At 42.4% G+C, this 23,349-nt stretch overlaps 1 protein-coding gene across 1 annotated transcript; it reads left to right on the forward strand.

The window, feature by feature from the left end:
- The first annotated feature begins 21,504 nt into the window (after nt 1-21,504).
- Nucleotides 21,505-22,525, forward strand: LOC105483980 (olfactory receptor family 2 subfamily Y member 1). Its single transcript, XM_011745080.2, has one exon. It carries the CDS (start codon nt 21,505-21,507, stop codon nt 22,438-22,440), a length of 936 nt encoding a protein of 311 aa, XP_011743382.2. The 3' UTR covers nt 22,441-22,525.
- Nucleotides 22,526-23,349: the final 824 nt, after the last annotated feature.

Raw genomic sequence — 23,349 nt, forward strand, 5'->3', positions numbered from 1 at the left:
ATCCAGGCATAGTGGCACATGCCTGTAATCCCAGCTACTTGGGAGGGTGAGACAGGAGAATAACTTGCACCCGGGAGGTGGAGGTTGCAGTGGGCCGAGATTGCACCACTGCACTCTAGCCTGAGGGACAGGGCAAGACTCCATTTCAAAAAAAAAAAAAGACGCACAAATGGCCAACAGGCATACATAAAGGTGCTCAACGTCATTGATCATCAGAGAAATGCAAATCAAAGCTACAGTAAGATACCATCTCACCCCAGTTAAAGTGGCTTATATCCAAAAGACAGGCAATAACAAATGCTGGCAATAATGTGGAGAAAAGAAAACTCTTATACACTGTCGTTAGGAATGTAAATTAGTATAACTACTATTGAAAACAGTTTGGAGGTTCCTCAAAAAACTAAAAATAGTGCTACCATATGATCCAGCAATCCCACTATCGAATATATACCCCAAAGAAAGGAAATCAGTATATCAAAGAGATATCTGCACTCCTATGTTTATTGCAGCACTGTTCACAATAGCTAAGATTTGGAAGCAACCTAAGTGTCCATCAACAGGTGAATGGATAAAGACAATGTGGTGTATATACACAACGGGGTATTATTCAGCCATAAAAAAGAATGAAATTCAGTCATTTGCAACAACATGGATGGAACTAGAGATGATTATGTTAAGTGAAATAAGCCAGGCACAGAAAGACAAACATTACATGTTCTTGCTTACTTGTGGGATCTAAAAAATCAAAACAATTGGACTCATGGATGTAGGGAGTAATAGGATCATTACCAGAGGGTGGGAAGGGTCATGGGCAGCTGAGGGGAGGTGGGTAAGTTTAATAGGTATAAAAAATAGAAAGGGTGAATAAGACATACTATTTGATAGCACAGTAGGGTGACTACTGTCAATAATAACTTAATTGCACATCAGAAAATAACTAAAAAAATGTAATTGGATTGTTTGTAACACAAAAGATTAATGCTTGAAGGGATAGATATCCCATTCTCCATGATGTGATTATTATGCATTGCACGCCTGTGTGAAGACATCTCATGTACCCCATAAATATATACACCTACTATGTACCTATAAAATTAAAAATAAAAAAGATGAAAATTATATACCTTGTAAACACTAATAAAAGAAAAGGTGGAGTGGCTACTGTAATATCTAACAAAATGAACTTTATTTATTTTTCTTTTTCAAAAACTTTTATTTTAAGTTCTTGGGTACATGTGCAGGTTTGTTACATGGGTAAGCTCGTGTCATGGGGGTTTGTTGTATAGATTATTTAATTACCCAGGTATTAAGTCTAGTACCCATTAGTTATTTTTCCTGATCTTCTCCCTCCTCCCACCCTCCACCCTCAGATAGGCCCCAGTGTGTGTTGTTCCTATCTATGTGTTCATGTGTTCTCATCATTTAGCTCCCATCCCTTATAAGTGACAACATGCAGTATTTGGTTTTCTGTTCCTGTATTAGTTTGCTAAGGATAATGGCCTCCAGCTCCATCCATGCCCCTGAAAAGGACATGATCTCATCTTTTTTGTGGCTACATAGTATTCCATAGTATACATGTACCACATTTTCTTTATCCAGTCTATTGTTGATGAGCATTTAGGCTGATTCCATGTCTTTGCTGCTGTGAATAGTGCTGCAATAAATATACACGTGCATGTGTCTGTATAATAAAACAATTTCTATTCCTTTGGGTATATACCCAGTAATGGGATTGCTGGGTTGAATGGTATTGCTGTATTCAATTCTTTGAGGAATTGCCACACTGTCTTCCACAATGGTTGAACTAACTTACACTTCCACCAACAGTGTAAAAGCATTCCTTTTTCTACCCAGCCTCACCAGCATCTGTTATTTTTTGACTTTTTAATAGTAGCCATTCTGACTGGTGTGAGATGGTATCTCATCATGATTTTGATTCGCATTTCTTTAATGATCAGTGATGTTGAGCTTTTTTTTTCATATGCTTGTTGGCCACATGTATGTTTTCTTTAAAGGAGTGCCTGTTCAAGTTTTTTGCCCACTTTTTAAAGGGGTTGTTTTTTCTTGAAGTTTATTTAAGTTCCTTATATTAATAGATGCTGGATATTAGATCTTTGTCAAATGCATAGTCTGCAAAGACTTTCTCCCATTCTGTAGGTTGTCTGTTTACTATGTTGATAGTTTCTTTTGCTGTGAAGAACCTCTTTAGTTTAATTAGATCCCATTTGTTAATTTTTGCTTTTGTTGCAGTTGCTTTTGGTATCTTCGTCAAGAAATCTTTGCCAATTCATGTGTCCTGAATGGTATTGCCTAGGTTATCTTCCAGGGTTTTTATATTTTTGGGTTTTACATTTCAGTCTTTAATTCATATTGAGTTAACTTCCGTGTATTGTGTAAGGAAGGGGTCCAATTTCAATCTTCTGCATATGGCTAGCCAGTATCCCAGCACCATTTATTGAATAGGGAATCCTTTCCCCATTGCTTGTTTTTGTAAGGTTTGTTGAAGATTGGATAGTTGTAGGTGTGCAGTCTTATTTCTGGGTTCTCTATTCCATTCCATTGGTCTATGTGTCTGTTCTTGCACCAGTACCATCCTGTTGTGGTTACTGTAACACTGTAGTATAGTTTGAAGTCGAGTAGTGTGATGCCTTCAGTTTTGTTCTTTTTACTTAGGGTTTCCTTGGCTATTTGGGCTCTTTTTTGGTTCCATATGAATTTTAAAATAGCTTTTTCTAGTTCTGTGAAGAATGTCAATGGTAGTTTAATGAGAATAGCTTTGAATCTATAAATCACCTTGGGCAGTATGGCCATTTTAATGATATCGATTGTTCCTATTCATGAGCATGAAGGGTTTTTCCATTTGTTTGTGTCATCTCTGATTTCTTTGAGCAGTGGTTTATCATTCTCCTTGTGGAGATTTTTCACCTCCCTAGTTAGCTGTGTTCCTAGGTATTTTCTTCTTTTTGTGGCAATTGTGAACAGGGGATCATTCATGATTTGGCTCTGGGATTGATTGTTGGTGGTGTATAGGAATGCTAGCAATTTTTGCAGATTGATATTGTATCCCAAGACTTTGCTGAAGTTGTTATCAGCTTAAGAAACTTTTAGACTGAGATGATGGGGTTTTCTAGATATAGGATCATGTCATCTCCAAACAGGGATAGTTTGACTTCCTTTCTTCCTAAAATGAACTTTAGAGCAAAGAAAATAGCCTGGGATAATTAAGGATGTTATATAATCTTAAAAGAGTTAATTCATCAATAAGATTACAATCTCAAATGTGCATACACCTAACAAAAATCTTTAAGTTTCATGATCACTTTCCAATAATAGAAGAGGAGGAACTCTTCCAACTTATCACATAATGCCAGTATTACACTGATACCAAAACTAGATAGCTCAAGAAAATTAAAATGCAGACCAATATATTTCATAAACATAGACAATTCTCATCAAATTATTAGTAAATTAAATTCATAAATGTATAAAAATAAGAACACACTACAACTGAAGTGGGTTCATGCCAGGAATTCAAGGGTGTCTCAACATTCAAAAATTACTTAATGTAATTCTCTATATCAAGAGCCCAAAGAAGGAAAACCACATGATCACGTAAATTGATGAAGTAAAGCATGACAAAATTCAAAAACTATTTATGATAAAACTCTCAGCACACTAATAGAATGAAACTTCCTCAATCTGATAAAGGCATCTACAAAAACCCCTATAGCTAACATCATATGTAATGGTGAAAGACTGAATGCTTTACCATTAAAATCAAGAAAAAGGCTAGGATATCTACTCTTATCACTTTTCTTTAAAATTGTCCAAAAGAATCCTATCCAGTACAATAATGCAAGAACAACAACAACAGAAAAGATGTATAGATTGGAAAGAAAGAAACAAAACTGTCCGTATTCACAGATAACATGAGTTTCTATGTAAAAATCCAAAAGAATCTATGAAAGACTGGTAAATGAGTTTAGTAATACCACAGGATTCAACATCAACACACAAAAAACAATCATATTTCTATATATTCACAAGGTAAGACTGGAAACAGAAACTTGAGGAGCAGCTCTATTAACAATAGCTAATAGCTAAGAAAAAGACATGTTTAGGTATAAATCTAACAAAATGTGTCCAAGATCTGTGTGCTGAAACTACAGATATGTTCATGGAAGAAATCAAAGAAGACTTAAATAAGTGGAGAGACACATTGTGTTCATGGATGGGAAGACTCAACATAGTAAAAATGTCAATTCTCCCCAAATTGATCTACCAATTTCATGCAATTTTCATAAAAATCCCAGAAAGGGTTTTTAATAGACATTTACAAGCTGACTAAAATTTATATGAGAAAGCAAAGGAACTAGGATAGTTAAAACAATTCTGAAAAAGAAGAAAGTGGGAGGACTCACTAATTGATTTTTAAGACTCACTATCAGGCAACAGTAATCAATCATGTGGTATTGGCAAAGGGATAGGCCCATAAATCAATGGAATATAACAGAAAAACATATTTTATCTGACATTAGTATAGTCACCTCTGCTCTCTTTTGGATATCAGTTGCATAGAATATGTTTTTCCATCCCTTTACTTTCAGCCTATGTGTATCTGTAAGGCTAAAGTAGGTCTCTTGTAAGGCAGCATATAGTTGAATTAAAAAATACATCCAGCCACTCTATGTCTTTATTGGAGAATTTAATCCTTTACGTTAAAAGTAATTCTTGATAGGTAAAGATTTGCTACTGCCATTTTGTTGCTGCTGTTGTTTTTATTTCTGGTTATTTTGTAGATCCTTCTTTCTCTCTTGTTTATCTTTGTGTTTTTTCTTTTTTTTTTCATTGCTAAGTTTTGATTCCCTTCCCTTTATCATATCTATATCTGTTACAGTTTCTTGCTTTGTGGTTACCATGAGACTTACATAAAACATCTTATAGTTACAATAGACTATTTTTTCTTGGTAACAACTTAGCTTCAGTTGCATACAAAATTCTAGACCATTACCCCCTAACTTATATTTTAGATGTGCAATTTATATCTTTTTATATTACATATATTTTAACAACTTATATCAATCTCTATTTTTTACCGTTTTGACTTTTAGCTTTTATACTAGAGATATACATGTTTTACAGAGCATCACATCCATGTTCAGGTATTTTGAATTTGTCTATGTATTTACCTTTACCAGTGAAATTTATACTTTCATATGTTTTCATGTTGGTAATTAGAGCCCTTTAATTTCTACTTGAAGAACCCCAGTAAGCATTTTCTGTAGAGCAAGTCTAGTGGTGATTAATTCCCTAAACTTTTGCTTGTTTGGGAAATACTTTATTTCTCTTTCATTTTTAAAAGACAGCTTTGCTTGATATAATATTCTTGGCTGGCAGTTTTCTTTCAATACATTGAATATATCATCCCATTCTCTCCTGGCCTGCAGAGTTTTTGCTGAATAATCTGCTGATAGTCAAGACTCCCTCATATATGACTTGATGTTTTTCTGTTATTCCTTTTAAAATTCTTTCTGTCTTTGATTTTTGACAGTGTAATTGTAATGTGCCTCAGTGAGGACCCCTTTGGATTAAATCTGTTTGGGGGCTTTTGAGCATTATGTATCTGGATGCTTACATCTCTTCCAAGACTTGGAAGTTTTTAAGCAATAATTTAATTAATTAACTTTCTGCCCCTGTCTTTTTCCTCTTCTCCTTCTGGAACTCCCATAATGCAAACATTTGTTTGATTAATGATGTCCCATTAGTCCCTTAGTCTGTCTTCACTCTTTTCCATTCTTAATATTTCTTTTTTCCTCTGACAGAACAATTTCAAAGGATCTATCTGCAAGATTAGAGATGCTTCTCCTCCATCTAGTCTTCTGTTGAAGCTCTATATTGTCTTTTATTTGACTCATTGAGACTTTTAGCGCCAAGATTTTCATTTGGTTATTTTTTATGACATCTATCTCATTGAATTTCTCTTTCAGACAATAAATTATTTTCCTGATTTTGTGAAATTTTCTATCTGTATTCTCTTGTATTTTGATGAATTTTCTTTTCTTTTCTTTTCTTTCTTTTTTTTTTTTTGAGATGGAGTCTCGCTCTGCGGCCCAGGCTGGAGTGCAGTGGTGCGATCTCGGCTCACTGCAAGCTCCGTCTCCCAGGTTCATGCCATTCTCCTGCCTCAGCCTCCCAAGTAGCTGGGACCACAGGCGCCCACCACCATGCCCGGCTAATTTTTTATATTTTTAGTAGAGATGGGGTTTCACCGTGTTAGCCAGGATGGTCTCAATCTCCTGACCTCATGATCCGCCCGCCTTGGCCTCCCAAAGTGCTGGGATTACAGGCGTGAGCCACCCAGCCTGGCCTCTTGCTGAATTTTCTTAAGATAATTATTTTGAATTTCTTTTCAGCCATATTGTAAATTTCCTTTTCTTTGGGGTCAGCTACAAGAGAGTTGTTTTCCTTTGGTGATGTCATATTTCCTTTCTCATGCTTTTTGTGTTCCTGTGTTTATGTCTGCAAACCTAGTGGAACGATCACCTCTTACAAACTTTACAGAGTGACTTTAATACAGAAAGACTTTCGCCTGCACGCGGGTTTTGGTGTGCCCGTTGTGCAGGCTGTGGCGGCTCTGGTTCTGAGTCAATGCAGTGGCATAGCCTTTGTGCAGCTTCTTCAGCTGCAATCAGTGTCAGTGATGACTGTGGGTGCCTCAGTGGCCTAGGCTGTAGGAATGTGTGGCAGTGATAGGGACAGCACAGGTTGTTAGCAAGACCTTTGGTGGCAAGACCTTTTGGGGTCCTTCTATTCTAGTTTTCCCCACAATGGGCAGACTTAGCCAAGACGGGTCCTCTTGGTGTTAGGTCTGACATGGCCTACAAGCAGTTTCAGCAACAGTGGGTTCCAGGGCGCAGGTGCTCAGAGTAACTGTGTAGTTGGGGCCCTAGCCTCAAGGGTCTTGCAAGCCTATTGTGGCACCTGGGTCTTGGGCGTAGGCTACCCCTCTGAGTTAGGGTTGAATGCACATTCCCAGAGTCTGTGATTCGGAGAACCCCCAGCCCCCAGCAGTTTGATCCAGGGCATCAGGTTGTAGTTGTGGTTAGGACCTTGGGAGGTAGGGCACAACACTGGCCTGGCTCCAGGAAAGAAGAGATGCTCTGGAGATTTGGGCCTGGGGAGCAGGGTACAGCTGCAACTCAGGAACCAGAGCCCATAGAGCACAGCGGCAACTCCAGTCCCACATGATAATACATTGTTAGAGGTGAGTCTGGGATGGTAGGACTCAGCGGTAACTCAGACTCTGAGGCCGGGTGGAAGTGGCAGCAAAACTCTGGAATAGTGGAGCACAGTTGTTGCTTGGGCCCTGGGTGGCAGTGACTCTATTCCTGAGGGAGGAAGTATCTCAGCAGCTCAGACTCTAGGAAGCTTGTCCAGTTCCAGGGAAGCAGGGTACTAGAGTTGTTTGGCCTGTAGTGTGGGGTGTCTCAGATCAGCCACTGCTCTGTTTTCCTGGAACGTAGGGTACCAAGTCAGCTCAGTTTTGGAATACATGGCTGCTCAGCTCAGTCGAGTAACTGATTCCCTGGGAGGTGACACTGCTTCAGCTCAGGACCAGGATGTATATGGCTGCTCTGAGTGGCCAAGCGTTGTTTGCCTGGGATGCGGTGTGCTGCTGCAGCTTGGGCACAGGGGAGCATGGCCGCTGTGGGTGACCAAGGTACTGTTTCCTCAGGACACAGAGTGCCGTCTCAGCTTGGGCCCTGAGGGGGTAGTGACTGGGAGGTGTAAATGGAGCAGCTTTCCTAAGACACTGTTTTCCCTGGGGGGCAGTGCATGGCTTCAGCTCAGGCCCCAAGGGGCAGGGTGCAACTGCGACTCAGGGGTGGGTGGTGGTTATATGAAGGAGTCCCACAGCTGCTTGGCCCCTGAGGGTAGGGTGTAGCAGCAGTTTGGCTCATGGATGGCAGATCATTTGGCAGGGGTGGTTCAGTAATGGCTTAGCTTCAGGGATGGAAGGGCGCCGTGGCCACTTGTCCTGGAGAAGGACACACTTCAGCAGTGGTTCAGTTCCAAGATGGAATAGTGCAGGAGCCACATGGGCCATGTGGCTGGTGGGGCCACAATGTGGCTCCTTCTCTGGGGAGAGCACAGGATTCCCTTACGAGATTCCCAGAGGGGCTCAGTGCCTTCAAAGACAGCAGGTGTCCAGTGGTGAGGACTGTAGGTGTCCAGGTGTTGATAGGTCTCCTGGAATCCTCTTGCTCACCTTTTCCCTGCAGGGGAAGGTTCCTCCTGGTCTGAGCTGATCCCGGTTGGGTGATAGGGTGGGGAGACGGGTGTTTCTTTGGTTTTCTACCACACTGTCTGCATTTATGTGTCCACGGAGTTTCTGCTACTCCTTCGAAGTACTCCGGCACGTTCCTTTAGTTATTTTCCTCAAAATAGAACTGTTCATTGTTCTGGCTGTCTTTGTAGAGGAGATAAGCAGTAAAGGCTTCCAGTCAGCCACCTTGCTGACATCACTCTGCCGAGATTCAGTTTTTTGACAAAAGTCAAACCACAGAAACACACATACATACTCACACCTCATAAATAAGGTGAATATTCAAAATAGAGATGAGAAGGCATTGCAATGTACTTAAGTAACAGTAGATTAGGGACAGATCCTACAGCTCTTTTAGGACAATACAAGTACCCTAATAAAATGGAAAAATATGTGGGCAGATCATTTCATAATAAAACTGAATGGATAATAAGCCATGTGAAAAGATGTCAACCTCACTCATAATCAATGAAATGCAAATTCAAATAACAATGAGATACAATTTTATATTCATCAGATTAGCAAACTTTTAAAAGTTGTAAAAAGTAAAAACAGGAAACAAAACGAACTCCAGCAATTTGGAATATTTTTCAGTGTTGGATCTCATCCCCCCGACCCAGGACTTCACTCTGATAAATAATCTAGGGAAACCTCTGCACACAGGTTGCATAAACCTGTTCATGGGTGCAGTGTTTGAAGTGGTTTGTTCTTCAAAAATGATGATTAAATGGTGGTATGTTCATGCCATGAAATTATATGCAGCAATTAAAATGAATGAACTCCTCAAACCCTTCGCCTCAGTGCAGAACCATCTCCAGAGGCCAGTGATGGCCACTTTTGCTTATGGCTCATTTCTTTGCTATCTACTATCTCATTTCTTGCATTGCCATCCACTTTTATTAGAGTATGTGGGTTTTGCACTCAGAACAAATGAATTTTGTTTTAATTATGGCTTGTCCACTCTGTTAATTTTTTGGTCACGGACAACTAATTAAATTATTCTGTGGTTTTGGCCTTAAACTATCCATAGGGTCCGGGCACGGTGGCTCACGCCTGTAATCCCAGAACTTTGGGAGGCCGAGGTAGGTGGATCACGAGGTCAGGAGTTTGATCCCATCCTGGCTCACACAGTGAAACTCTGCCTCTACTAAAAATACAAAAAATTAGCTAGGTGTGGTGGTGGGCACCTGTAGTCCCAGTTACTCAGGAGGTTGAGGCAGGAGAATGACTTGAATCCAGGGGGCAGAGCTTGCAGTGAGCCGAGATCGCACCACTGCACTCCAGCCTGGGTAACAGAGCGAGACTCCATCTCAAAAAAAAAAAAAAGAAAAAAAAAAAAAAGAGAGAGAGAGAGATTTGAAGAGCTACTATGTGGAAGATGGAATTTAACTTTACTTGTGATCCCAAAGGTAAGAATAAAGACGGACACATTGAAGCCTGTTGGAGACTGAATTTGGCTGAGCGTAAGAAGAATGTACAATGGTGAGGAAGTTGACCAGGAGACAGCGATCTCCCTTTCCCCAAGGCTTTCAACAGGAGCTGAGTGGCCATGCTTGGGTACTGGTGCAGAGAACTTCTGTGAATCAGGTAAGGACTTCAAAAGTTGCTTCCAAATCAAATATCCTATCCTGGATTGTCCAACCTTTTCCCCCTGTCCTCTTCTGAAGAACCCAGGGATGCACATCCCAATGCCTACAGGACAGGGAGGTAATGTGCAAATAGGGGCTGGCTTGGTGAAAAGAATGCATGTTCCTTCTGTAGGAGGGTCAGCTGCTCAGTTCCCACTGATTTATTTATTTACTTATTTTTTCAAGGCAAGGTCTTCCTCTGTCACCCAGGCTGGAGTGCAGTGATGCAATCATGGCTTATCGCAGCCACAACCTTCCAGGCTCAAGCCTCAGTCTCTCAAGTAGCTGGGACCAGAGGCATGTGCCACCACCCCTGGCTAATCTTTTATTTGAGACTGTCTCCCTGTGTTGCCCAGGCTCGTCTTGACCTCCTGGGCTCAAGCCATCCTTGCATCTCAGCCTCCCAAAGTGCTAGGATTACAGGTGTGAGCCACCACGCCTGCCCTCATCCCACCCCCACCCCACCACTGATTTTATTTGAAAGAATGTTGACATATATTTTGAACTTTCAGAAAATATAAAAATTTAGATTTTCACCTGAATCCTACTGATATTAACCTATCAGCAAAATTTTAGTACAAATCAATCATTATGTTGCCCGAATACCTTAACAGGTGGCAACCAGTTTGTGAGCTCTGTATACCAAGTCAGATTATTTCTTTTTCCTGGTTCTTCTTCAGCTTTACAGAGCAGTGACATCATCTGTAGAAAATGGTAATCTTTTTTCGCTTTTAGAAGTGTGTGGTTAGCCTCTTTATTTTTATTAAAATATTTTATTTTATTTTCCTTGGAATTACAGCCATCAATATGTGCACACAAAACTCATACACAAATATTTCGTAACAGCATCATTCATATGAAATAGGCAAAAGGTGTAAACAGATCAAATGATCATCAACAGATGAATGGATGAGAAAATGTGTCATATTCACACAATGGAATATTAGCCATAAAAAAGAATGATAAATGATCCATGCTGCTACATCGATGAAGTTTCATTATTAAGGAAAACCAGCTGGACACAAAAGACCACATGTTGTAAGAGTCCATATATGAAATGTCTGGAAAGGCAAGTCTATCAAGACAAAAAATATATTTCTGCTTGCCTGGAGTTGAGGGTGAGAATGAGGAGTGATTGCAAATGGGCATGAATTATTTTGGGGGGTAATGGATATCCTAAAATTATGGATGCACAAAGCTGTGAATATATTAAAAGCCATTGAGTTGTACATGTTAAGTGTGTGTATTGTATGATATGTGAATTACATCTCAATAAATCTGTTCAAATAAATATATGCTAATTATAACAAATGAAACCCGGTTGTTGTGTGAAGAGAAAGTTCTCAGTCTTCCCATCTCCTTCCCATATTCAACACCCCTCAACCAATAAGCAGCATTGCCATGATCAGTTTGGGGTGAACCTGTCCCTCCTTTTCTTTATGCTTGTGTAACCACACATATGCACCTATGCAGATTTTCCCCACTGTTCATTTTTTGTAACAGAAATAGGGCAACACTATGCAAATTACTGGGAACCTGCTTTGCTCATTGACCTCTGGCTTTGGAATGCGACCCTGGCACTGCGTAGCTGTCGGTCTGTGCGAAACGTACTGAAACCTCTGTGCCTCAGTGCCTCTTCTGTAGAATAGAAATGAAAATGGTAACTACCACACAAGGTTACTGCAAAGATTAGTTGGGTTAAGATGTACAGAATTCTCAGACTAGTGCCCAGCACATAGTAAGTGTGATGTAAGTTTTAATTACTACTTTTCTTTAATGGACCAGTTAATCTTTTTTTGTTTGCATCCTTTTGGAAAGCAACATTTTCTTTCAAGATTGTACATGGTATTTGGTGGCATTTGCATTAACTGTATGTAAAGTAAGACCCAGTAAGATGATAGTGTCTTAAATATTTTTAGTGTTTTCCTTAACGGTGGTATACTCTCTGAGTGAAGGACAAGACTATTGTACTCACCACCTTGAGGCAATTATTTTAGGTGGTATCTGTCGCCTGTTAGACTGTAATTTTCTTTGGAGTCAGAGATTTTATTTTCTTCATTTGTTTCAGGCAAAAGGAAGGCACTCAACAAATATTTGTGTTCCAGTAACACTAACTAGCATTGCGTGAACGTCTACCATCTGCCAAGCACTTCACATACATTGTGTCCTAAATCTACAAAACAGTACCACAGGATAAGCCATAATAATGTCATTTTACTGAAGGGAAACGAAGGTGCAAGCATGTCAAGAAAGCTCTTCAAGATCACAAAGCTAGTAATGGCAGAGCTGTTTCCTCTGTATTATATTATGACCCCTTAAGTGGATACGAATCATCTTAAATGTTTCTTGTTTTATTTCCTGTGATATGTAGAACACGGCTCATTGCTCAGTAGATAATTTTTGAACGAATTGATAAATAAATGCATTTTCTTTTTAAATTTATTGTGAATAAAAACAGAGTATAAAGAAATAAATGTTAATACATGAAGTATACTATGTTTGAGAACAATGTAAAACATCTAACTTGTCTTCAAGGAAATTAATACTGAGTTGAGTCAATGAGACATATAAATGGGGATATGTGAGCAATATGAGGAGCTCAGGGAAGGGAGAGACTTGAGGTGGTGAATATGGTAAAAGCTCCAAGACAGACGAGTCATTTAGTCTGATTGGTGAAGGACTGGTAGGATTTGGGTGAAAGCAGAAGTGTGCAGAATGCCAGGATGCAGAGTCACATGCACCGAGGGAAGAGTTGTGTCCCGAGGACACTGAATAGATTCACTCGATTTAGGCAGAGTACGGGGAATAGAGAGTATTGAGGGCTCAACGTGAAACTTGGTTTTTCAGTCAGTTGATTTTAATTGCCACATTGGGGCCCGGAGGTCTCCAAGGTCATACCTGGTAAACAATTTTCCCCTGACTCCTCTTAAGGAGGCCTTGGCAATGCTCCTGAGGCAGGATTGCTGCTGCGCCCAAGGGTCAGGAGGTGGTTTGATAAGACACCAGTTCCTCCGGGCTGAGTCAGTTAGGGTGAGTGAGTGAAGGTGCCTGGGGGAGGACGCTCCTGCCTGCGGGGCAATGGGCCTTGGGCAGTTTGGCCCTGCCCAGGGAGGGAGCCTCTGTAACCATCGCTTGTCCAGGACAGGAGCTCTGGGTAGGTACTGACTGGATGGGCTACTCTGACTTCATAGCTAAACATCCAGAAAACCAGAAATGTTCCATTAGGCAATTAGTACGGGGTTCTTTTATGTGGGATCCCCAGTTTGAGGAAGTAGAGCTATTAAATTCATACAAGAACATATTTTATCACTGATAGAGTCTTTCTCTGCCACTTACTCACCCATCCACTCACTCAACTGAATACAGCATGTCAAAAAAAATGCTTTTTTTCTCTCCAACTGCATAAACTTAGGGAAATAAGTTTATTTATGTAAAGTGTGAAGCTTAAAATCATTTTGAAGTTTCTTCTAAATCTCGAATTCTATGATGTCAGGGCTCTAATATGCAAAGTAAATTATAGGCCTCAGTGCCAGGAGACAGAGAACAGAGCAACGGTCAGAGCTGCGGAAGGTACATCCAGGAAGACTCTTTGAAGAACTAGATGACGGAAGGGAATGGATCCTATTTGGAGACAATGTTCTGTGTGGGAGGCAGAGTTAAAACAGGCCACTTGTTAATTCAGTCTTTGTTAATTAAGCTTACTGAACTCAAACCGTAGTTTTCTGGTCTTATACTGCAAAATGTGGGTTATTATTAAGTGTTTTACAGAAGCGTCTTAAAGATCACCCTAAAGCCGCATGGGGTATGATGAGATATCGTGTGATTCCTCGAGTGAGAGGAACAGGGTCAGGTGTGTCTGCAGAAGAGAAGGATGTGATGGAGGATGGGGGGAAGGATGCTTTGGTGCCTAGTAAGTTTTGATAGTGGGTTTAATCTTCCAAAAACTAATAAGAGAGCTACACATGCAGGTATAATAAAAGGGTGAAATTAGATTCAAATTTAAGGATGAGTGTTCTACCAAAGAAGATGTTTCAGAAGGAGTTTGTAGAACACCCTGCTTCCCTCAGACAGAGGATGAAATTTTCTGGCTTGAATGTGGCTCTATTGCAGTCAGACAATATCATTAAATTAGTAGACTGGCATGAAGAATATGAAGAATATAGTACTACAGGCTGTTGAAAATAATCTAAACATGATTTCTGATTTCAATAAGTGTATTATTTTTAGAGGTCATGCATAGACACACAGATGTACACACAGACACAGACACGCAGAGATGAGCACAGACCAGGCATAGTGGCTCATCCCATTGCTTTGGGAGGCTAAGGCAGCAGGACTGCTTGACACCAGGAGTTCAAGACCCATTTGGGCAACACAGGGAGACCCAGTCTCTATAAAAAATACAAAAAATTACCCAGGTCTGGTGGTGCATGCCTGTAGACCCAGCTTACTCAGGGGGCTGAGGTGGGAGGATCACTGGTGCCACTGCACTCCAGCCTGGATGACAAAGCGAGACCCTGTCTCAAAAAAAAAAAAAAAACACACACTGCAAAAAACAAAACCCAGAGAGGTGAGCACAACCATTGATCTTTGTAATGCAGAAATTCAACCGTATCAAATATGCACATGAAATGCAAGAATGCTTTATGCGTGCCAAGGGGATAAAAATAGGGATTAAATTTTGAACAGATAATTTAAGATTAGAAAAATATCAGGGTTGGATGGGATGCTCAAAACCACCTAACAAATCTTCCAGTTAATGCAGGAACGTTTTCACATCATCCTGAAAAGTCAACTTTCACCCTCTGAATGAGCAGGAAGCTTTCCAGTGACGGGAATATCACTGGAAAAATATTTCCAGGCAGTCTATTTTTAGACTGCTTCACTTTATTCAAGTTTTTTTTTTTAATTTAATATCGAGCCACAATCTGCTCTCTTGTAAGTTTCGCCTGTTGGTTCTAGTTTTGACCTTTGTAGGAAGAACAATGCAAGTTCATCACATTCTCCACGTGAGATCTTTCAACTTGCATACAGGCCATCAATCAGGCTTGCCTTTGAGACTTCTGTTTTCTGATCTAAAAACTCAATTAAAATGCCTAATTTGATAAATATGCTATTCTTAATTACCTTGAATTGAGCACTATGTATTGTATACATCTAAATATCTCTGTACCTCATATATATGTACAATTACTATGTGTCAATTAAAAATGACACATAAAACACCTATTTCTCGTGCAGGACGTTTTCAGATGCCTTGTTGCTTTGTATTGTCCTTTGATCCTATGATTTTGTCAAAGTTTTAATCCAAGTCTAGTGCCAAGAACATGCAAAATACTCAAAATTCTGTCTGACCAGTGCAGAGTGTGGGCAATGTATGTATTTTTTAAAATGGGAGGTTGTGCAGGGACCATCTGTGAACACCGAGGGAAGGCGGAGATGAAAATGAGTCAGTAGGGACCACTTACGTCAGCCTAATGTCGTTTCCTTTCTTTGCTGAAATGACAGCTTTGGGAAATAGGAAAGGATATGGACGTGTTGAAGCTATCGCCTTCACTTGAGGAATATGGAACTCAGCAAAGCTTGCATAGCATGGTTGTTCCCGTCAATATTTGGAGGACTGTCCGTGGGATGGGGGTTTGCGCTTATTCTGGGTGCTCCCCGATGAGACCCTCCCCACTGCTCCGCGACATGCCTGAGACCCTCCACGGAAGGCTGAATGCCGCCCAATATCCAAGCTGGTTTGATCAGGACTTGCCTTGTGGTCAAACTCTCCTGGGTTATGAGACATGGGACTAGGAATATATCTGAAGCCCAACACTGGTTTCACGAGATTCTTTCAGCATCTGCTGCTGAAAGAGAAAAAGAGCTCCCGGGGAGTTTGTAAGAAGAGCTTTTGTTTTCGTGATTACCAGATACAGGTATGAAGCAGATTCCAGCAACTGGGCCCAGAGGGAGGATACAGAAAAACGCTATGAGGGATTGGGGTGTCTCAGAACCGCAGCAACTGGTCCCTGAGTGTAGACCTGCGGCGCGTGCAGGGAGGGCATGCCGAACCTTGAGGAACTAGGGAGTCACTAGCCTCAGGGAGCACGAGGTTTAATGCAGCGTTTCAGGTTGGCGTGGCATGGATGCTACGGTTCTACAGATCAGCCTGTTCTCAGCAGGACCCAGGGAGTTAGGAAGCAGGACATTTCCTCCAAAGAAGGTACTCACAAGCGGCAGGCAAGTCCCAAGGCCTTGGTTAGGCAGAAGAAAACCAATAGGATGGAGCGGAGATAGAAAAAGGTTTAACCTAGACACTGTGTGCACACTGGGACTCTCTCCTGATGCACCAGATTCCAGATAAAAGGCACCAGACCCCAGGGAAGCAGGACGACCTCCACATCCCGCTTTCCAAATACGACTGGCACTGCAGCGAGATGCCATGCGTTTCTAAGGACCTGCCAAAGAGCTGGTGCAGGTGAGTGCCTGCATGCACCAGGGACTTAATGATCAAGCACTTTCATGTGCCAGTCGTTGTTCTAGGCACTGAGATTGCAACTGTGAACAAGACAGTCCCAGCTCTGCTCCTGCGGGCTCTAGGGTGGTGGGATAGGGAAACAATTCAATCAGAAATTAAGGTGAACATGGTAAACTGTATATGGGAAAGTACAATGCACCATAGGGTCATAGAGGAAGGATTCACCTCAGGCAAGAGAAGTCAGAGAATACCTCTTAGAGGAGACTTTCTTAGCCTTAGCCCAGTCGACATGTTTGGGCCACAGATAATTCTGTGTGTGTCATCAAGGTGGGAGGGCGTCCTGTGCATTGTGGGATGTTCAGCAGCACTCCTGGCCTCAAAGCACCGAATGCCAGTTGGATCCATGAAAAATGTCTACAGACATTGCCAATGTCCCCTAAGGGGTAAAATTGCCCCGGGTTGAGAGCTGCTGCTTCAGGTAAAGTGACCTGGAAGCTGTGGCTTGAATCAAGTGGGAGGTAGAGGCTGATGACCAGTTTTCTGGTTTTGTAAACTGTGGAGTTTGCTGGCGTCCTTCCCCTGGCACACAGGGAGCGAGGCAGTTTCTTGGGGGAGGGTGATGAGTTCGGTATTGGACGTGCTGAGTTTCTGGTTCCCAGGACTCATCCAAGAGGAGATGATCAGCAAGAAGGTGGAGTTTTCACAGGCAGGTTTTGTTTTTAACAGGCAGGTGCGGTGAGGCCAGCAGATTGGGAGACGAGTGGCATTTAAAAGGTGGTTTGTTACTCACAGTTCCTGAAAGGAGGGGGCATGACGGGCTGTGCAGGGCCATATGGTGAAGCACACAGTTAGGAGGCAGAGGAGCGAGGAAGCCATGGACGAGAGCCTTTGCTGTGGTTCCTCTAGAAGGAACTGGTGAGGCAGGGGATGCCGGCCTCTGATGGCCTGGTGGAATAATCTCAGCACACTCTGGGATATAAAGGCTGTCCCTTCCTGTCTGGTTCTCGGCCCTGTGGTGATTAGCACAGGTGGACAGTGGCCCACAGTGTGAGAGCCCAGTAAAGACACTGTGAATTTTTGGCTGGGGTGTGGGTCTGGTTGATTGGTTTGCATATGAGAGCTGTGCTTTCAGGCTAGCACTAGCCCTAGGAATTGCCAGTCCTGGGAGGGGCATCCCTCTGGGGTCAGCAAAGCCTCAAAATATCAGAGCATCAGAAATACAGAAAATTAAAAGGCATACAGATGAACTATAGAAGATAAAAAGGTTAATACAGATGAACTATAGAAGTCCGAAGTTCAAGAGACAGATTAGAGGTAAAGAGACACATTCGGGTGTTAGCAATACAGTGACTCTGTGATTCAAGCTCTGGGGAGGATGCCATTTCCAGGAAGAATCTGTAGAATGCTAAGAGAATTGGGTCTGGGATGCAACCCAGAGAACGAACCCAAACATGTAAGAGATGCACAGAGAAGGATGAAGACATCAGGGAGGGAAGGGAAGAGGTTTTTTGTAGAAAGCGGCAGCAGTCAACACCTAAAATGTTAGGAGAAAGATGAGACCTGAAACGTCCACTGTGTTTTCCTATGAAATGTGATGAGGACAACATCCATATAGCAGTGGGCTGAATAGTGAGTGTGAGGGGAGGTCTCTGAAACTTCAGCACAGGTAACTCTTTCAATACACTTGTCTCTGAAGGGGAGGAAAGAGATGGGGCAGTAACAAAAGGGGGAATGGGGTGAAAGGAGATGTTTTTAATTGGAAAGGTTTGACCATGGATCATTTCTCTTGAGCAAGAACCACGAAAGAGGGAAAAGTTAAAGGTGTACTGGCAAAACTGAATTATTATTTTAAGCAGAACTTATTAATCTGATTTTAGTCATACAGACTCTAGAAAATTGCATGCTTCCGGAATTCGGTACATGGGATGGATAGATAATGAGTTAAGGATATTAGCAAGGCAATGTTTGACATGATGGATTGGGGAATACAAGTACAAGGCACATAAAGATGGAAGCAGGCGGCTGACAGAAATAAAGGGGCACCAGAGCACGGATGAGGAAATGGGGGCAGGGGCTTCCCTACGCAAGCTCTTGGTTTGAGATTCTGAACAGGGGATCATCAGATGGTACAAGGGGCTGTGAGGAAATGACCTTTACGTGTCTTTCCAAACTGGAGCAGTGAGGTCTTGTATTATGATTTGTATCTAGTCCGAGCCTGCATTTGGTAAATTCAGCAGTCAGTGTGCACTGTAGAAACGGGCACTGTGTTTTGTTTTTAGTCAGTGTCCTCCCACATAATCTTTGTCTTCTATATCTTTAATGAATGGCTGTCAAGTTTGCAGTTTTGGTCTCTTCCATTCTATCCAACTGAGGTTTTGAAGCTAAGTTCAGTTTTCCCAGTTTCATGCTATCTTAATATCTTACCTACTATGGTGGCTGTTGCTTTAAGGATTCTTGTTTCATTGTAATGAAATCCTTTTGGATTACTGTCCTATCATTTATCATATTAATTGTATTTCTAAGCTTTTGTTCAATTGGAAATATACTAAAACTATCTATATGTCACTGTAAAACTCATTGATAAAAATATAGATCAGGAATGGTTGAAAACTTTGTGCTGCTAAACAAGAAGGAGGCCAGGCGCGGTGGCTCATGCCTGTAATCCCAGCACTTTGGGAGGCTGAGGCGGGCAGATCATGAGGTCAGGAGATCGAGACCATCCTGGCTAACATGGTGAAACCCCGTCTCTACTAAAAATACAAAAAATTAGCCGGGCGAGGTGTCGGGCGCCTGTAGTCCCAGCTACTCGGGAGGCTGAGGCAGGAGAATGGCGTGAACCCGGGAGGCGGAGCTTGCAGTGAGTCGAGATCGCGCCACTGCACTCCAGCCTGGGCCACAGAGCGAGACTCCATCTCAAAAAACAAAACAAACAAAAAAACAAGAAGCATTGCCAATGTGTTAACGTCTTCATGTTGCCTGGGAAACAAATCTTTCTGGAACATTCATGTGCGTTGAAGATGGTGCCAGCTTTAGGAATGTGTTCGTTAATTCACTCAATAATATTTGCTGAGACATTTTATTCACCAGGCTGTGCACTGGAAGATGAGGATACAATGGTAAGTAAAAGACTCAGTGGCATGGAACTTAAAGATTACTGATACAGACAGACAGGTGTTAAAAGTATGTGTAGCATATTCTTTGTAGCTTGCCGAATGTATCACATCCTTTAATCCCAATCCAAATCCTTCGAAATAAATTACTTTCTCTGTTTTATAGGTAAGTAAACTAAGATTCACAGAAACAAAATTTCCCAGGATAGGTGTCACAGCTGGTCAACAGTAGAGTTGATCTGCCAGGACCGATATGAATGGTAAAGCCATTGTTGTCTACTACGGTGGTCATTCAAAAAAATGGCTTTGATGTCTTGGTTAAGCTACATATGAATTACCTCTTTGCTGTTATTAATTCACAATTTATCCATCTTTTCCACAAGGGCATCAAGGGTGGTGTCCAAACGCCTTACCGGAATCATTGATCCAGCGTTGATCCATTGATGATGGCCTTCAGTCCAATAAACTTAACAGAAAGAGGACAGAGTTAATTCGGCAAAAATTGTTCATATTGAGCACATTGTAGGCTCCTGTTCCCTTTTTTGCGTTCTGACATACTTCCTTATAATCCTGTTTGGATTTTTTGTCATAAGAAATGTGAATTTTAAAGTAGAGCACATTTTTATGCGTCTCTCACTTTCAGTTTATCCAAATATGTTGGTAATCTCAGGTTTCTTAGAAGAAATGAATTTTGATGAGATTTGAAAGGATAACCTAATGTTTCACTCAATGAAATTTATTCAAAATCTACTGTGTGCCCTGAATTAAAATAATATTAATTTAACACCTCTTGTGTAGCAAAAAGAAAGACACTACTTTTTTTTTTTTTTTCTTAGTGTCGTGGCACAATCTTGGCTCACGCCAACCTCCGACTTCCAGGTTCCTGGAATTATCCTGCTTCAGCCTCCCGAGCCGCTGGGATTACAGGTGCCCATCGCCATGCCTGGCTATTTTTGTGTGTGTGTATTTTTAGTAGAGACAGGGTTTCTCCATGTTGGCCAGGCTGGTCTCAAACTCCTGACCTCAGGTGATCCACCCACCTCCACCTCCCAAAGTGCTGGGATTACAGGCGTGAGCCACCACGCCCCGCTGAAAGATACTAATATTTATTTTACATTCATTATATTAGCTACCACTAAGGAGCTCACAGCTCAGAGAGGGACAAAGACATACAAAAAGAATTCCAGTGAATGTGACAAGTGCTAGAGAGAAACTGTACAAGCAGGGTTGGGCTAGAGAGGAGGAATCAACTCTTCTTGGGCAGCTGAGGAAGGGATTTATCCCTTGAAGAGAGTGTGTATGTGCGTGTGTGCGTGTGTGCCTGGTAGTCCAGGCATCATGACACACCTCAGGAAACATATTTGTTGCTAATTGGTTTTCTTTTCTTCTCCAAAAGGAAGAATCTACACTCTTCTCGTCATTTGCTGGTCAGGCTTGGGGCTTCTTGGATTGCATGGGCTGACCGTAGTCGGAAAAGCAGGTGGGCACCCGGAGGTCAAACAGGGCTCCCGGCCTGGTCAGACCTGGTGGGTAACCTACTGAAAGAGGCCGCCGGCCAGACCAGGAAGTGGGGCAGACGGGAGCAACACAGGATAGTATTGCTACGTGTTACGTCTGAGTCTTTTAAAAGCTGCTTCCACATCATTGCATTTGACTCTAATCTCAGTGCTGTGATACGTCATGTCTACTTTCAGGCAAAGAAATGTTGGATCTAAAGGACTGACTGGCCTGGCTGAAGTCCTGGAACAAACAGGCAGCAGGACTAGGATTCAAACAAAGGCCGTATCATTCCCAAGCTGGTGATTTCCACCCTGAAGAAGAGAAGAGAAAGAACACCGGACACAACAAACTGCACAGCAAAATAGATAATCAAATGCATGATTCAGTATCCAGGGAATCCTGCGAAATCATGTTGTAATTTGTACTCAGTATAGGAGGCATTCCATTTCCGTCTGCTGTTTAGACGGGCAAAAGGCTATGGGAAGTTTCAACACCAGTTTTGAAGACGCCTTCATTTTGGTGGGATTCTCAGATTGGCCGCAACTGGAGCCCATCCTGTTTGTCTTTATTTTGATTTTCTACTCCCTAACTCTCTTTGGCAACACCATCATCATCGCTCTCTCCTGGCTAGACCTTCGGCTGCACACACCCATGTACTTCTTTCTCTCCCACCTGTCCCTCCTGGACCTCTGCTTCACCACTAGCACCATGCCCCAGCTCCTGATCAACCTCTGTGGGGTTGACCGCACCATCACCCGTGGAGGGTGTGTGGCTCAGCTCTTCATCTACCTAGCCCTGGGCTCCACGGAGTGTGTGCTCCTGGTGGTGATGGCTTTTGACCGCTATGCTGCTGTCTGTCGTCCACTCCACTACATGGCCATCATGCACCCCCGTCTCTGCCAGACCCTGGCCGTCGCCTCCTGGGGGGCAGGTTTCATGAACTCTCTGATCCAGACAGGTCTCGCAATGGCCATGCCTCTCTGTGGCCATCAGCTGAATCACTTCTTTTGTGAGATGCCTGTATTTCTGAAGCTGGCTTGTGCGGACACAGAGGGAACGGAGGCCAAGATGTTCGTGGCCCGAGTCATAATTGTGGTTGTTCCCGTAGCACTAATTCTAGGCTCCTATGTGCACATTGCTCGTGCAGTGCTGAGGGTCAAGTCAATGGCTGGGCGCAGAAAGGCTTTCGGGACTTGTGGGTGCCACCTCCTAGTAGTGTTCCTTTTTTATGGCTCGGCCATTTACACCTATCTCCAATCCATCCACAATTATTCTGAGAGTGAGGGAAAATTTGTTGCCCTTTTTTATACTATAATTACCCCTATTCTCAATCCTCTGATTTATACACTAAGAAACAAGCATGTGAAGGGTGCTCTGTGGAAAGTACTATGGAGGGGCAGAGACTCAGGGTAGGAGATGAAAAAATGGGCAGTAAAATTTTCTGCAACAGCTCTTCAATCAAAGATCTCACCGTGTTCCTCGGAGGGCAGTTGGTCAGTAGGAAACAGCCTTCAGTCATCCTCGGAATTGGTTTTTGGTTTTGTTTTTTTAGTGGGACGGAGTTTCACTCTTGTTGACCGGGCTGGAGTGCCATGGTGCGATCTCGGCTCACTGCAACCTCAGATTCCTGGGTCCAAGTGATTCTCCTGCCTCAATCTCCTGAGTAGCTGGGATTACAGGCGCCCACCACCATGCCTGGCTAATTTTTGTATTTTTAGTAGAGATGGCATTTCACCATGTTGGCCAGGCTGGTCTCGAACTCCTGACCTCAGGCGATCCGCCCACCTTGGCCTCTCAAAGTGCTGGGATTATAGGTGTGGACCCCTGTGCCTGGCCGTCCTCAGAGTTTTAGTCCCTTCCTTGTTTAGAAACTGAAAGTAGGGATCTCTTGGGACTCTTTCTTGTTCAGTGTCTATGATCACTGTGTAGCCAGCAGCAAGTGCTGGTTTGTATCACAACTTTCCAAAGGAACGAGATTGAGAAGAGGTTGTATTGTGTCCAGTTATGGAGAGTGGGATGGGTTCTGGGCAAGACTGAGAGTGATAGAAGACTTAATTAGGAATGACAACGCCTTTCCAAGGTCAATGACTCCCAGTGTGGTGCCATGCAGACGCACTGCGCCCGAAGGCAGACAGAATGAGTTCCCCCTGCTCTTCTAAGCAACTGCGACCCTGCCGTGCACCCTCACATCTCAGGGCCCATTTCTAAGGTCTCTAACAGAGGTTATTCATGTCCGATATTTGGAGCAAATAAGGAGATCATAAACAGAGGTGCTTCATGGAGCGTGTAGAGTTTCAGGTTTGGATGTCATTTACACCCTTG

The sequence above is a fragment of the Macaca nemestrina genome, chromosome 6, assembly GCF_043159975.1.
Source record: "Macaca nemestrina isolate mMacNem1 chromosome 6, mMacNem.hap1, whole genome shotgun sequence".
NCBI classification, from domain to species: Eukaryota; Metazoa; Chordata; class Mammalia; order Primates; family Cercopithecidae; genus Macaca; species Macaca nemestrina.

Excerpts from the sequence above, each read along its gene's own strand:
- LOC105483980 (XM_011745080.2), top strand. The coding sequence starts at position 21,505 with ATGGGAAGTTTCAACACCAGTTTTGAAGACGCCTTCATTTTGGTGGGA.